Here is a 15,019-nt window from a genome sequence, read left to right on the forward strand (position 1 = left end):
TGCCTTGAGCTTTGGAATACAACTGATTTGCCTGAGCCAGGAGTTCGGGATATGTGGACGGGCCCGTTGCATGCTGGGAGGCTGGAAAAGCTTTGACCGATTGGTGCAAATCCGCTGTCGCTTCAGCATATCCCATTGTTATCCTGTGAACTTATGAGAAATACCATTATCAACGGTAAGTTCTTACCATAAAGTATATTTTCTCTTGCGCAGCTCATATCCACCCAATTACCTTCCAAGTCTGCAACAGGCTCTTTGATGCTTTCTTCTGCCCATTTACCTACCTAATCACTAGTTTACTTTCTGGCGTATTCATGTCAGTCTTGTTCTGGTGGTCATACACCCAATACTTGGCTTTTAGAGCTTTTTGGTCATGTGTTTGTGAGTAGAAACGAAAAGCTTACCAAATTGTGCTGTTCCTTTTATTGCAGTGTGTTTTTCATTGGGGCGATATTTGTGATTTCGGCTACTTTCCTCTATGGCTACGACCCTAAACAGTCTACAAACCCTATTAAAGCATGATGTCTGGAGTACAGGGAAGTATTTCTCCAGAGTGCAGCCATGCTACTCCAAAGACGGCCCGGGACTCCTGAGTGGAGGAGGAATGAAGCCAGAAATGCCGTGTATGGAGAGCGTCGACACCGCAGGATAAGGCACTGCTGCTCCCTTTTTTCGTGTGTGTGACTGATCCTAGTTTACGATAAAAGAAAATTTCTATAATATGTGAATACTTGAACTGGGAAGCATTGATTTATATTTTCAGGGTTGCTGCACAGAACTCTCCTGATCAGATATGATGCAGTGTTTTTTTTCTATGGAATATCTAAACTATTGCAAATGGATTTTTAATTTGGTGGTTCTTGGGCTTGGATTTGGGGATTTAGCCACCATGCGTCTGACCGCCGATTAATTCAAAGGGGCAGCTTCAAAGAGATGGAAAATGCTCTTTTCCCATTTTTTACCGAAGAGACAAAACAATACTATAGGATGTGTTTTGTATATATTTGAATGTCTCATGGTCTTTGCGGGTGGGAATGTCTACATTGTACAGACTATTATAAGGGTAATTAAATTCATTTTTACCAAATTTGTGTTTAAATCTATTATGTCATTAGCGATTGCTCTGTCCTCAGGGAAAAACACTTTAAAAGTCTTCCTGCTAGCCACACACAATGGTGGCATCCACTTTGTGGTTTGGACCAATATTTGTGAAACTGCAATTTGTCAATAAACTATGAGCAGTGACATCACTGTGGTGAGAAGTGATGTCACTTTTTTCTAGTGAACTAAATGGTACAACCCACTGTATGCATATGACAGTAGTACTTTATAATGCTGCAGTATCTATATGTTTAATTTCTTTCTTTGTTTCTCTCTCTTTCTCTTTCTTTGTTTCTCTCTCTCTCTCTCTCTCGCTTTCTTTCTTTCTTTCTTTCTTTCTTTCTTTCTTTCTTTCTTTCTTTCTTTCTTTCTTTCTGTGCTTTGCCGATTTGTCTGTTTTTGAAGGACAGAGGACTCATTTGAGCTCTATAAAAGTAACGTCACGGTGCCAGGTGAGCGTTCTGGGCAGTGTACTTTTTCGACCCCTGGTGGTAGTTTTATTAACATAATTATTGGCAAATTAGTATTTAAAAAAAAAAAGACAAACTAGTGACATTTTTACACGTGTTAAATGCATAGATGCATTCTGTTGGTTCTTTTCTGGACAATGATATTTATTGCTTTGTGTAGTCTGACTTATTGTCAAAGTTTTAATTCCATATTGATTAAATAACAATGAAAGAAGCTGTTGATATAATAACACAGTAACTCAGACACTAACAGTTCCAATACAGGTCCATATAGGAACTGTATGACATTTTAATTATGGGCGGTTTGCTGATATGCTAATATGGTATAATATGGTATGTCTGGTTAAAAGTGGCATGGAATAGTTATGATAGGACACCTATAGTCTATATAATTGTTATACACACTCAAACAAAGGGTATATCTTATATGTGCAGCATACTCTTTTTGCAGGAGAAGAACAAGTTTGATATATATATATATATATATATATATATATATATATATATATACAACTAATGTTAATGTGTATACACACACACAGATAGATATATATATATATATATATATATATATATGTATGTATGTGTGTGTGTATACACATTAATATTAATTGTATGCAAATATAAAAATCCAGGTTTCTATCCAGCTTTAAAAGTCCACCGTGTAAACAGTTTATCAGTTTATAGACTATCACCATTATGATTGTTTTTCCATGATTTTTTCAATGGCAGCAGATACGAAGGGGTTACTCCTTCCTTCCAATAGAGTCAGGCCAGAGAAGGAACCCCACCAGAAGTTATAAGGCCCCCCTTCCCCTCTTTCCCTTCTGCAGGTGACATGTTTTCTGTCCTTTGCTGATACAAGGTCTGGATGCCATCAGAAGATGAAGGTTCTTTTCGGAAGCCCTCTCATGCCAGTGTCATACAGCAGCACTAGCAATGGGGAGAGGCAAGGAACTAGGCTCTTACGGAAGAAAGCTTCCACCGGGAAGCAGAGGTGTAGAATACATGTTAAGATATATTAGGCCTGGGATTTTTTATTTTATTTTTCTGGCAAGATTATGACCTGTTTGTGGCAGCATGGAGCAGGAGACATCCCAAGCGTGCAACTCAGAGTAAATCCTCAGGGAGGATCCTTGATAGATTATTTATATTTAGATGGTTTTTGTCTATTCTGAGCCGTTCCGTGCAGATCCTCTTATATTACAGAGCTTCCCTAGGAAAGGTCTCAGAAACGATAATCATTGGCACACAAATAGAAAAATATCACACACCCCTTTTCCCTTAAAACTAGGACACTGGAGATTGAACCCGACACTTTTATTTTGCAATTTGGTTATGTTTCTGGGGAACTCATGGTGCACATTTTGGGCCTGATTCTCAGTCGCACGCAGATCCCCAATGCTTCTACGGGCGATTCTGAGAAATCTCACTCGTGAAAGTGACTTTTCTCGTGTTTACTAGGTGTAGGTACAGGAGAAAACCATCTCCATGGAGGAGGTAGATGTGCTGCTACAGTTACACCATATTCAGTATACGGGTGGGGATGCCTATTCCTATTGTACTTCTGGAACCTAGAACCAGTGTAAGCGCTGATAATGACAGCTGCCCTCTGGTACGGAAGAAATAGGATGTTGCGCTGCTCTGGCATTAGGGCGTTCATATTGTCGCGTTAGCAACTATCCACTTTCCGATGTGTGCAAGTTAGAATCAGGCCCTGCATCTTTATCAGGTTACATGACCATTATCTCTTGTATGAAAGTGATAGCATTTATTTTAGAAGTAGAAAGAGCATAGGAATAATAAAATAATTACATAAATTTGAATGTGAGAAACTAATAAATAGCGAAGTGTTTAAATTCAAGGAGAGGGAAACCAAGTATTTATTTAAAAATGTTTGTATTTATTAAAGAAAAAATGCATTTGAATAATAAAAAACCTTTGCATTTAAACATTGTCATTGTTCCTTATTTCAGTAACCACGTGATTAGGTGTGTAGGGGAAGGATTGATGGATAGGGATAGGATGAGTATTATATATACATGAGGTTGGAAACCCAAAACATTTTTTTTTTTTTTTTTTTAACGGAGGACGGTTCCTTTTCCTCTTCCCGGGCAACAAGACATTTAGCACAGATGCCACAGTTCAGATGTGGATGATAAAGAGTCCCCACTCCCAGACCAGGAAGTCAGGGTAGGAACCAAGGAGTAGAGGCGGAACTAGCAGCAATGCAGCCAGTGCATTGCATCGGGGCCTGCCATAAAAAAAAAAAATCTAGAGCAGTGGTGCAGCATTTATGGCACTCTTAATGTTATGTGTCCGGGATTTACATTTTAAGTTTTTACAACACTCCTTGATGAGTATTTTGCAATGGTCTGGTTGGCTCTGGTGGTAAGGCTCCTCAGTCTCACAGCAGCTGCTCCAGTGCGTCCACGCAGAGCTCCTGTACCTCCTCCCAGCAGTCCATGCTTGCCCAGCAGTTGCAGCAGCGCCAGCGTCATTTCTCTTACGTCCTAGAGGATGCTGGGGACTCCGTGAGGACCATGGGGTATAGACGGGCTCCGCAGGAGATAGGGCTATTAAAAAGAACTTTGACTATGGGTGTGCACTGGCTCCTCCCTCTATGCCCCTCCTCCAGACCTCAGTTAGATCTTGTGCCCAGAGGAGAATAGGTGCACTGCAGAGAGCTCTTCAGAGTTTTCTGTTGAAGAAGAATTTTGTTAGGTTTTTTATTTTCAGGGAGTCCTGTTGGCAACAGGCTCCCTGCATCGTGGGACCGAGGAGAGAGAAGCAGAGCTGGTTTGTCAAGTTGGGCACTGCTTCTAAGGCTACTGGACACCATTAGCTCTAGAGGGAGTCGGAACACAGGTCTCACCTGGGGTTCGTCCCGGAGCCGTGCCGCCGTCCTCCTCACAGATGCTGAAGATAGAAGCCGGATGAGAAGGCAGAAGACATCTTAGGCAGCAGAAGACATCAGTCACACACACACAGAGCAGCACTGAAGGGTGCAGGGCGCAGGGGGGGGGCGCCCTGGGCAGCAATAAACCTCACATTTGGGCACATGCAGATGATTAGGCTGCGTAGGCAGTAAATCTATGATCCCCCGCCATTTTAATTGAAAAATCACTGGGACCGAAGCCCGCCGTCGGGTGGGCGGGGCTTGATCCTCAGCACTAACCAGCGCCATTTTCTCCACAGAAGCTGCATGAGGAAAACGCTGGCTCCCTGGTCTCTCCCCTGCTGAACTTCACAGGCTGGAAAAAAGAGGAGGGGGGCACATTAGCGACGCAGTGAGTGGGAATTGGTATATTATATATAGAAAAGCGCTATCTGGTCATATTTTTTCCAGTGTTTTTAAGCGCTGGTGTGTGCTGGCATACTCTCTCTCTGTCTCTCCTTATGGCCTGGTTGGGGTTTTGTCCCCTTATAGGTTAATCCCTGTGTGTATGGGTTGTCGGTACGTGCGTGTCGACATGTCTGAGGCGGAAGGCTTCTCCAAGGAGGAGGTGGAGCAAATGAGTGGTGTGTCCCCGTCGGTTGTGCCGACTCCGGATTGGATGGACATGTGGCATATGTTGAATGCAAGTGTGGCATCTTTACATAAAAGGCTTGATAAGGCTGAATTAGGGGGGACATCAGGGGGTCAATCCTCGGATTGGTCAGACTCACAGGGCCCGTCGGGGTCTCAAAAGCGTCCCTTAACACAAGACACTACTACCGACACGGATTCTGATTCCAGTGTCGACTACGACTAAGTAAAATTGCACCCTAGGGTGACTAAAACCATTCAGTGTAGGATTGTGGCAATAAGGGATGTGTTGCATATTGAGGATGAACCCTCGGTCCCCGACACAAGGGTACACATGTTTAAGGAAAAGAAACAGATTATTAACTTTCCCACATCTCATGAATTAAATGAATTCTTTGGAAAAGCTTGGGAGACTCCGGAAAAGGGACCGCAGATCCCCAAAAGAATACCCCTTTCCTAAGCAGGACAGGGAGATTTGGGAATCACCCCCCACTGTGGACAAGGCCCTGACGCGCCTGTCCAAGAAAGTGGCGCTACCGTCTCCTGACACAGCGGCCCTTAAGGACCCTGCAGATCGCAGGCAAGAGACATTGAATTGCTAGCTTCTAGGGCCAAAGCCATGTCTATCTCAGCGAGAAGATCCTTATGGACTCGCCAATGGACGGGTGATGCGGATTCCAAAAAACATATGGAAGTACTACCCTATAAGGGTGATGTATTGTTTGGGGATGGGCTGACGGACCTGGTTTCCACAGCTACAGCAGGTAAATCAATTTTTTTACCATATATTCCCCAACAGCAAAAGAAAGTAACACCCTATCAGATGCAGTCCTTTCGGTCGCACAAGTCCAGAAGAGGTCGGGGATCCTCTTTCCTCGCCAGAGGTAAGGGCAGAGGCAAAAGAGCACCTGCTTCGGCAGGTGCCCAGGAACAAAAGTCCTCCCCGGCTGCTCCAAACCCCACAGCATGACGCTGGGGCTCCCCTGAGGGAGTCCGCACCGGTGGGGGCACGTTTTCGACTTTTCAGTCAGGCCTGGGTCAGTTCAGACCTGAATCCCTGGGTGTTGGACATAGTTTCCCAGGGTTACAAATTGGAATTCGAGGAGGTGCCCCCGCGCCGATTTTTCAAATCGGCCCTACCAGCTTCCACATCGGAAAGGGATATAGGCCCTCATTCCGAGTTGTTCGCTCGGAGATTTTCATCGCATCGCAGTGAGAATTCTCTTAGTGCGCATGCGCAATGTTCGCACTGCGACTGCGCCAAGTAACTTTACTATGAAGAAAGTAAGTTTACTCACGGCTTTTTCATCGCTCCGACGTTCGCATTGTGATTGACAGGAAATGGGTGTTACTGGGCGGATGCACGGCGTTTTAGGGGCGTGTGGCTGGAAACGCTACCGTTTCCGGAGAAAACGCAGGAGTGGCCGGGGAAACGGTGGGTGTGCCTGGGCGAACGCTGGGTGTGTTTATGACGTCAGCCAGGACCGAAAAGCACTGAACTGATCGCACAGGCAGAGTAAGTCTGAAGCTACTCAAAAACTGCTAACTCGTTTGTAATCGCAATATTGCGCATACATCGGTCGCACATTTAAGAAGCTAAGATTCACTCCCAGTAGGCGGCGGCTTAGCGTGTGTAACTCTGCTACATTCGCCTTGCGAGCGATCAACTCGGAATGAGGGCCATAGTGTTAGCTGCAATTCAGACGCTGTGTATACAGCAAGTGATAAGCAAGGTTCCCCTGCACCAGCAGGGAAGAGGTTACTACTCAACCCTATTTGTGGTCCCGAAACCGGACGATTCGGTCAGACCTATTTTGAATCTGAAATCCCTAAACCTGTACATAAAAAGATTCAAATTCAAAATGGAATCTCTCAGAGCAATAATAGCCAACATGGAGGAGGGGGAGTTTATGGTGTCTTTGGACATAAAGGACGCGTACCTTCATGTCCCCATATATGCCCCCATCAGGAATACCTGAGATTCGCTGTACAGGATTGTCATTACCAATTTCGGACGTTGCCGTTTGGACTCTCCACGGCCCCGAGGATTTTCACCAAGATAATGGCGGAAATGATGGTGGTCCTGCGCAAGCATGGAGTCACAATTATCCCATACTTGGACGATCTCCTGATAAAAGCGAGATCAAGGGAGAAATTGCTGAGCAGTGTGGCGCTCTCTCTGAGAGTGCTCCAGCAACACGGTTGGATTCTAAATCTACCAAAGTCACAGTTGATTCCGACAACTCGACTACCGATCCTAGGTATGATACTGGATACGGAACAAATGAAGGTCTTCCTCCCAATAGAGAAAGCCCAGGACATCCAGAACATGGTCAGAGACCTGCTAAAATCGAAAAGGGTGTCAGTTCACCAATGCACTCGAGTTCTGGGAAAAATGGTGGCGGCCTACGAGGCCATTCCCTTCGGAAGGTTCCATGCAAGGACTTTTCAGTGCAACCTTCTGGACAAGTGGTCCGGGTCCCATCTGCACTTACATCGGAAAATAACTCTGTCCCCAGGGGCCAGAGTGTCCCTGCTGTGGTGGTTGCAAAGTGCTCACCTCCTGGAGGGTCGCAGGTTCGGAATTCAGGATTGGATCCTGGTTACCAAGGACGCGAGCCTCCGAGGATGGGGAGCAGTCACACAGGGAAAAAAATTTCAGGGTCTTTGGTCAGACCAGGAGTCCTGTCTACACATCAATGTATTGGAACTCAGGGCCATTTACAACGGCCTTCGACAAGCGGAGAGTCTTCTTCGAAACCTACCAGTTCTGATTCAATCAGACAATGTCACAGTAGTGGCTCATGTGAACCGCCAAGGCGGGACAAGAAGCAGAGTCGCGATGGCGGAAGCCACAAGGATCCTTCGCTGGGCGGAAAATCATGTAAGCGCTCTGTCGGCTGTCTTCATTCCGGTGGACAACTGGGAAGCAGACTTCCTCAGCAGACACGATCTCCATCCAGGAGAGTGGGGACTTCATCAAGAAGTCTTTGCAGACGTAACGTGTCTTTGGGGAACTCCTCAAATAGACATGATGGCGTCACGCCTCAACAAAAAGCTTCGGAGGTATGGTGCCAGGTCTCAGGACCCTCAGGCAGTAGCAGTAGACGCTCTGGTAACACCGTGGGTGTTCAAATCGGTCTACGTGTTTCCTCCTCTTCCTCTCATCACAAAAGTGTTGAGGATCATAAGACGAAGAAGAGTACAGACGATACTCGTTGTCCGAGACTGGCCTCGAAGGGCCTGGTACTCAGATCTACAAGAGATGCTCACAGGAGATCCCTGGCCTCTTCCTCTCAGGGAAGACCTGTTGCAACAGGGGCCCTGTGTATTTCAAGACTTAACGCGGTTACGTTTGACGGCATGGCGGTTGAACGCCGAATCCTAGCGAAAAAGGGGATTCCGGAAGAGGTCATCCCTACTTTAATAAAGGCTAGGAAGGAGGTGACGGTAAAACGTTATCACCGTATCTGACGAAAGTATGTGTCTTGGTGTGAGTCCAAGAATGTGCCTACGGAAGATTTTCATCTGGGTCGTTTTCTCCACTGCCTACAGACAGGAGTGGATATGGGCCTGAAATTAGGCTCTGTTAAGGTACAGATTTCGGCCCTCTCGATTTTCTTTCAGAAGGAATTGGCTTCTCTTCCAGAAGTCCAGACGTTTGTAAAGGGAGTGCTGCACATCCAGCCCCTTTTGTGCCTCCAGTGGCACCATGGGACTTGAACGTGGTGTTGCAGTTCTTAAAATCACACTGGTTTGAACCGCTTACCAAGGTTGAGTTGAAATTTCTTACCTGGAAGGTGGTCATGCTGTTGGCCTTGGCATCAGCAAGGCGAGTGTCTGAATTGGCGGCTTTGTCACACAAAAGCCCCTACTTGAATTTTCATGTGGATCGAGCTGAATTGAGGACACGTCCGCAATTTTTGCCTAAAGTGGTTTCTTCATTCCATATGAATCAACCTATTGTGGTGCCTGTGGCTACAAGTGACCTGGAGGATTCCAGATACCTGGAATGTAGTCAGGGCCTTAAAGATTTATGTAGCCAGAACGGCTAAAATTAGGAAAACAGAGGCTCTGTTTGTCCTGTATGCTGCTAATAAGATTGGCGCACCTGCTTCGAAGCAGACTATTGCTCGCTGGATCTGTAATACGATTCAGCAGGCTCATTCTACGGCTGGATTGCCGGTACCAAATTCGGTTAAAGCCCATTCCACTAGGAAGGTGGGCTCTTCGTGGGCGGCTGCCCGAGGCGTCTCGGCATTACAGCTTTGCCGAGCGGCGACTTGGTCGGGGTCAAACACTTTTGCTAAATTCTACAAGTTTGATACCCTGGCTGATGAGGACCTAGCGTTTGCTCAGTCGGTGCTGCAGAGTCATACGCACTCTCCCGCCCGATTGGATGCTTTGGTATAAACCCCATGGTCCTTACGGAGTCCCCAGCATCCTCTAGGACGTAAGAGAAAATAAGATTTTAAACCTACCGGTAAATCTATTTCTCCTAGTCCGTAGAGGATGCTGGGCGCCCGTCCCAGTGCGGAAACTCTGCAAGACTTGTATATAGTTGTTGCTTACATAAGGGTTATGTTACAGTTGGAATAGGTCTTGGACCGTTACTGTCGGTTGTTCATACTGTTAACTGGTTATGTATGTTCCAGGTTACATGGTATGATTGGTGTGGGCTGGTATGAATCTTGCCCTTGGATTGCTAAATCCTGCCTTGTATTGTCCATCTCCTCTGGGCACAGTTCTCTAACTGAGGTCTGGAGGAGGGGCATAGAGGGAGGAGCCAGTGCACACCCAGAGTCGAAGTTATTTTTAGGTGCCCTATCTCCTGCGGAGCCCGTCTTTACCCCATGGTCCTTACGGAGTCCCCAGCATCCTCTACGGACTAGGAGAAATAGATTTACCGGTAGGTTTAAAATCTTATTTTTTGAACTGTTGGCACCATCGCCTCACCCTAGCTGGTCCTCCTCCCTCCTGTTGCTGGTACCCCTCTTCTCCTCCACCATCCTTATTCTTCTTTGCAGCAGTGTATAATAAGTCAGTCTGACTCATAATGTTGCCAGATGTGGGCCCTATATTTTACAAGTCTGAATGTCATGAGTTTAATGTTCTCTGGATATATGGCGGTCACTAATGCTGTCTATTATACAGGGGTCACCAATGCTATCTGTATTATACGGTGTGCACTGATGCTGTCCACAGTATAAGGGGGTTCACTGGTGCTGTCTGCAGTATACAGTGGTTACTGGTGTGGTCTGCAGTATACTGAGCTCTCCAATGCTGTCTGTAATATATGGGAGTCACTGGTGCTGTCTAGTATATGAAGGCAAGGCTGCACCTCTTTTTTTGGCCGTATGCAAAGATGGCCAGTTTTAGGACTGGGGGCCCAAACCATATTGTCGCACCTGGGCCCACCAGTCACTAGTTGTATTCCTGTCAAGCAGGTATGGGGTATTTCTGCAGCGGGGTACACTGGGGTTCCACAGGGAATAACATCGGGGTGTAGAGTAGGATCTTGATCCGAGGCAGCTTTGACTGTTCCCAAGATGCTCAGCGCCGCCTCCTCTATAACCCCGCCTCCATGCACAGAAGCTCAGTTTGTAAGTTGGTTCCTGCAGTGCAGGCAGCTAACAGGCAGGGCTGCTCCAGCAGCCCTGAAAAGAGCTTTTTAAAAGAAGATAGAAGACTTCAAGGGCTGCAGCAGAGGCACTCTTAGTGCTAGATGTCACTCTGACATCTGCTGTAGCTCCATCACCTCCCCCAGCGGCGCTGTATACTCCCGCATCCCTGGTTTCTGGGTACTTACAGTGGAGGCTACGGTTCTTCACCAAGGGCACACACACTCACCGCTGCTCTCCGGGATCGTATGGCCGCATCTAGGGAGGAGGTTAGAAAATCGCGATCCGGAGCAGCCATTAGGAGGCGGGCCATGCGCGCTGGTGTGGACACTGTGTTTGTACAGGGACCCCACTAGACCACCAGGGCAGGGGCATAGGTCGGTTTTGTATAGATACCGTTTTATTATGGCCCACAGTACCCGGTGGTGAAGTCCAGCAAGGGGATAAGGCTCTGACCTGTAGCCCCTCCCCAGCCCCTGGGCGCCAATTAGAGTAAATGTTCCCGCCCTGGAGCTGCATCTCTCTGTCTCCCTCATTCCCTGTCAGCATTTGGGTACCATTACACACATGTTGCGCTGACGTTGGGACTGGGAGCAATGTCTCCTCTGTAATGCCGCCTGCATAATCAGTGCTGTGCGTTTACAGGACACTTAAGTATTCTACATGTCATGTCGAAGTCAAAAATATTATAGCCACATGCATCACGTGCAAACACCACACAGAGTGGCCTCCGTGCGCGTGCATGTTCTGCCGTGCGTGTGCATACTCGCACTTTGCGTATATTGGCTCACGAGGTCCTGCGTATGAGCGCGTGGTATGAGTAAATACGATAGCATATGCATTCGCATGGAAAAGCCACAAAGACATATCTGATATTTAATCCACATAGTGCATAATTTACACATAACCTACATGCACCACACCAGCAAGTTACATTTACCTTGGAAGTATAACAACAGAGGGATTCAACTTTACAGGATATGAAGGGACAGAATTAGGTTAGGAGATGGTGTTTGGTATCCAGCTGTACAGTATTTCAAGGGCAATATTCCGATTGCAGTTTGCAGAAAGTAGCATGCGCCTGCGCATAGATATGCGCAGGAGTACAATATTAATATCACACTGTATTTACTGTACTCTTGATATTCGGCGGGAACCCAGTGGAGGACATCTGCAAGAGCACCTGGACCAGGCATCGCCCACCTATTCAAACCCACTTATGACCCCTCATGTACTGTAAATGACCTTTAACCTATGGATGAAGAGATTACAGTTTCCTTTGTTTCATGTTTTGGACCATTGTATAAAAGCCAAGCTTCCTAGCTGGGCTCAGTACATTCTCTGAAGGTCATCTATCCAGATTGACTGAGGACCGGAACCGGGTGGCGCTGGCGAACAAACGTATGTATCCATTGATTGTAGCCTTTTCTGTTATGTTATTGTATTTCTGTTGTACCCCCTTTTAAGTAAATATTTGTTGCTGGGTTGGACCTCAACATTGCATATACAATTGGTGTCACATTTCCTTTCCTGTTAGGGGTTATAAAGTGTATTCCGCCACACGTTTAGCTACTTTGTGCTTACAGCATGACGGCATGCTTACGCAACGTGTATGCATCTCATAGGGGTTTCACACACACACTCAACGGTCGCAGCGGCCTGAACATTTGTGCATTTAAGGTATTGCTTTCTTTCCTGAAAGTTAATCAAACTTAACAGTCGTTTAGACAGTGTTAGTTAAGAACAAGTGCATAAATTCAGGGTTATTTAGTACAAGTACCCTGTGATATACATCTAGTCTTTCGCCGGCTGGGTCCACAGATAACATTGGGATATGCTTGAGCGTCAGCGGATTGGCACCAAATCGATCACAAGCTTTGTGGCCTCCCAGGATGCACCGGGTTCGTCCATATAATCCCGCCCACCGACTCAGTCAAATCAGTTTTTTGTTTGGTGCGGCAGGAGTCAGACCATGGTCACAGGGCTGCTGTGTTTGGCAGCCCTATGCTTTGAATTTGATTTATTTTTATAGTCTTACCTTTTTTTGAGTGAACTTTCCTAGCAGCGTCTTACATGCATATTGGAAAGAGTCACTCCAACAACTCTCCGCCGGGTCGCAACAACGCTTACCCATGGTACAAGTGCTGTCTCGACGGGCGTCTGTGTCGGATGTTACTAGCAGGTCCAACAGACTTTATCAGGCTGTGGTCGGAGCATGGGGAGAAGGTAAGGCATCGGTTCCGCTTAGAGGGGGAATACGGACACAGCCACACTGATTTGGGAGGAGACTACCAAACAGTAGCTGGCGCGCCATCACCACGGGTGCTCTAGCACTAGGCTTTAGGGATCAGAAGGCACCAGGATTAGTTTGAGGCTGCGATCCCTAGGGTTGATGCCAGCAGTGGGGAGTCAGACGCTCTCCTGGTCGCCCCTCCCCCCAGTTCATGACCAGTTACCGAGCGTCTCCCGCCATGAACTGATTGCCTCACTTCCGACTCAGACGCTACCACGAGGGAACTCGGTCGCAGCATGGCGCTGCGTCAGTATACACTAAGGTTTGACCGCTAAGAGACTGGGTCTCAGACAGGAGCGTCTGCATGCACTAACGTTCACTGAGCGTCTGTGCCCAATAAAAATACTGGAGCGGCAGTGTACACTAATAGCGTCTGGATCCACTCAGCGGTTTGTTAACTTATTGATCGATCCTGGAAGTGGGGTGAGTCTCCCTGTATCCCACTCTACAGACTAAGGGTTATACAGCACTAAATTTCTTTCTACTGTGTTAGTATGAATAGTTAAGTTTAGTGCCTATTGCATATGAGTTTTGTACAATGCTGTAGTTTTTCTCCACAATTGCGTCTGAATACATTAAAATAACTGTATAGTACAGAAAACGGTAGATGTACGCCTACATACTTGAAATGTGTTGTAGTTGATAATATGCTCATATGACTAATAATGGCCCTCATTCCGAGTTGTTCGCTCGCTAGCTGCTTTTAGCAGCATTGCACACGCTAGGCCACCGCCCTCTGGGAGTATATCTTAGCTTAGCAGAATAGCGGACGAAAGAGTAGCAGAATTGCTACTAAATATTTTCTTGCAGTTTCTGAGTAGCTCCAGACCTACTCCTAGATTGCGATCAGCTCGGTCCGTTTAGTTCCTGCTTTGACGTCACAAACACGCCCTGCGTTCGGCCAGCCACTCCCCCGTTTCTCCAGACACTCCCGCGTTTTTCCCTGACACGCCTGCGTTTTTTAGCACACTCCCGGATAACGCTCAGTTACCACCCAGAAACACCCCTTTCCTGTCAATCACTCACTGATCAGCAGTGCGACTGAAAAGCGCCGCACGAACAACAGCAAAACTGCTACGTTTTTAGTTAAATAACTAAGCGCATGCGCCCTGCGTGCCTTGCGCATGCGCATTTAGCAACAAATCGCAGCATAGCGAAAATCGGCAACGAATGAACAACTCGGAATGACCACCCATATCATGTGGCTGACTGCTAGTGTGATTGCTGACTTTATATATGTTTGTCAGTGTTTTTTCTGAACCTCAATGCTGGTGCTTGGGTTGGGGTCAGATTGATATAACTTTTTATGCAATATAAAGTGTTTTCAGTCACAGATGGTGTAGTATACTGTGGAAGAGTTGATTATTTATCATGTCTAAGAGTGGCAAAGGTGACGAGGTTACAACAGTAACACCAACACTTAAAACATGTTTATCCTGCAAGGTGGGGTTAATAACTCAATCCCTGGGAAATAATGGGTTTTGTGCAAATTTGTTTTTCTTTTCAGCAGACTGCAAAGAAATCCCTGTTCAACAACAAATAGATCCACCTTGGGCCATATTTGCACAGACTCTATCCAGTATAGCTGACAGGTTGGCCCCTGCAGCTCCAACCGCAGGAATGGTTTACACGATTAACCCATACATGCAGCTCCCATCTTATGGTATAGACCCTACAGCTTCTACAAGTCAACAAGCTGATAAACCAAGGGTAAATATATCATCTAATGCACAGGCTACACAGGAGGATACAACAGATGATGACTCCATATACTCTACTTCACCTTATGAAGAACAAATAGAGGGCTTCAGCTCAGAAGATATAGCTAATAGAGTTAATTGGAGCAATGAAGGCGATTCTGTCTCCAGAAGATTCAGTTGAGCCGGTAGTAAAAACTAAAGCACCTGTGTTTAAATGTCCCAGAACAGTTAGTGTTGAGTTTCCGGGGTCAGAAGAACTGACGGAAATTATGGAGGAACCTTGGGCTATGCCCAATAAGAAATAT

The 15,019-nt window shown here is 46.3% G+C and overlaps 1 protein-coding gene across 2 annotated transcripts in view; it reads left to right on the plus strand.

The window, feature by feature from the left end:
* The window catches only part of SLC35A3 (solute carrier family 35 member A3), a 213,672-nt gene extending 212,422 nt beyond the window's left edge, over positions 1-1,250 (plus strand). For both annotated transcript variants that reach the window (XM_063940064.1, XM_063940063.1), the window contains exon 8: positions 432-1,250. In XM_063940064.1, the coding sequence (XP_063796134.1) occupies positions 432-522 (91 nt within the window). In that variant the 3' untranslated portion in view covers positions 523-1,250. The remainder of the gene's footprint in view (positions 1-431) is intronic.
* The last annotated feature ends 13,769 nt before the right edge of the window (positions 1,251-15,019 follow it).

Source organism: Pseudophryne corroboree, chromosome 9 (genome assembly GCF_028390025.1).
Source record: "Pseudophryne corroboree isolate aPseCor3 chromosome 9, aPseCor3.hap2, whole genome shotgun sequence".
In the NCBI taxonomy this organism is placed as follows: Eukaryota; Metazoa; Chordata; class Amphibia; order Anura; family Myobatrachidae; genus Pseudophryne; species Pseudophryne corroboree.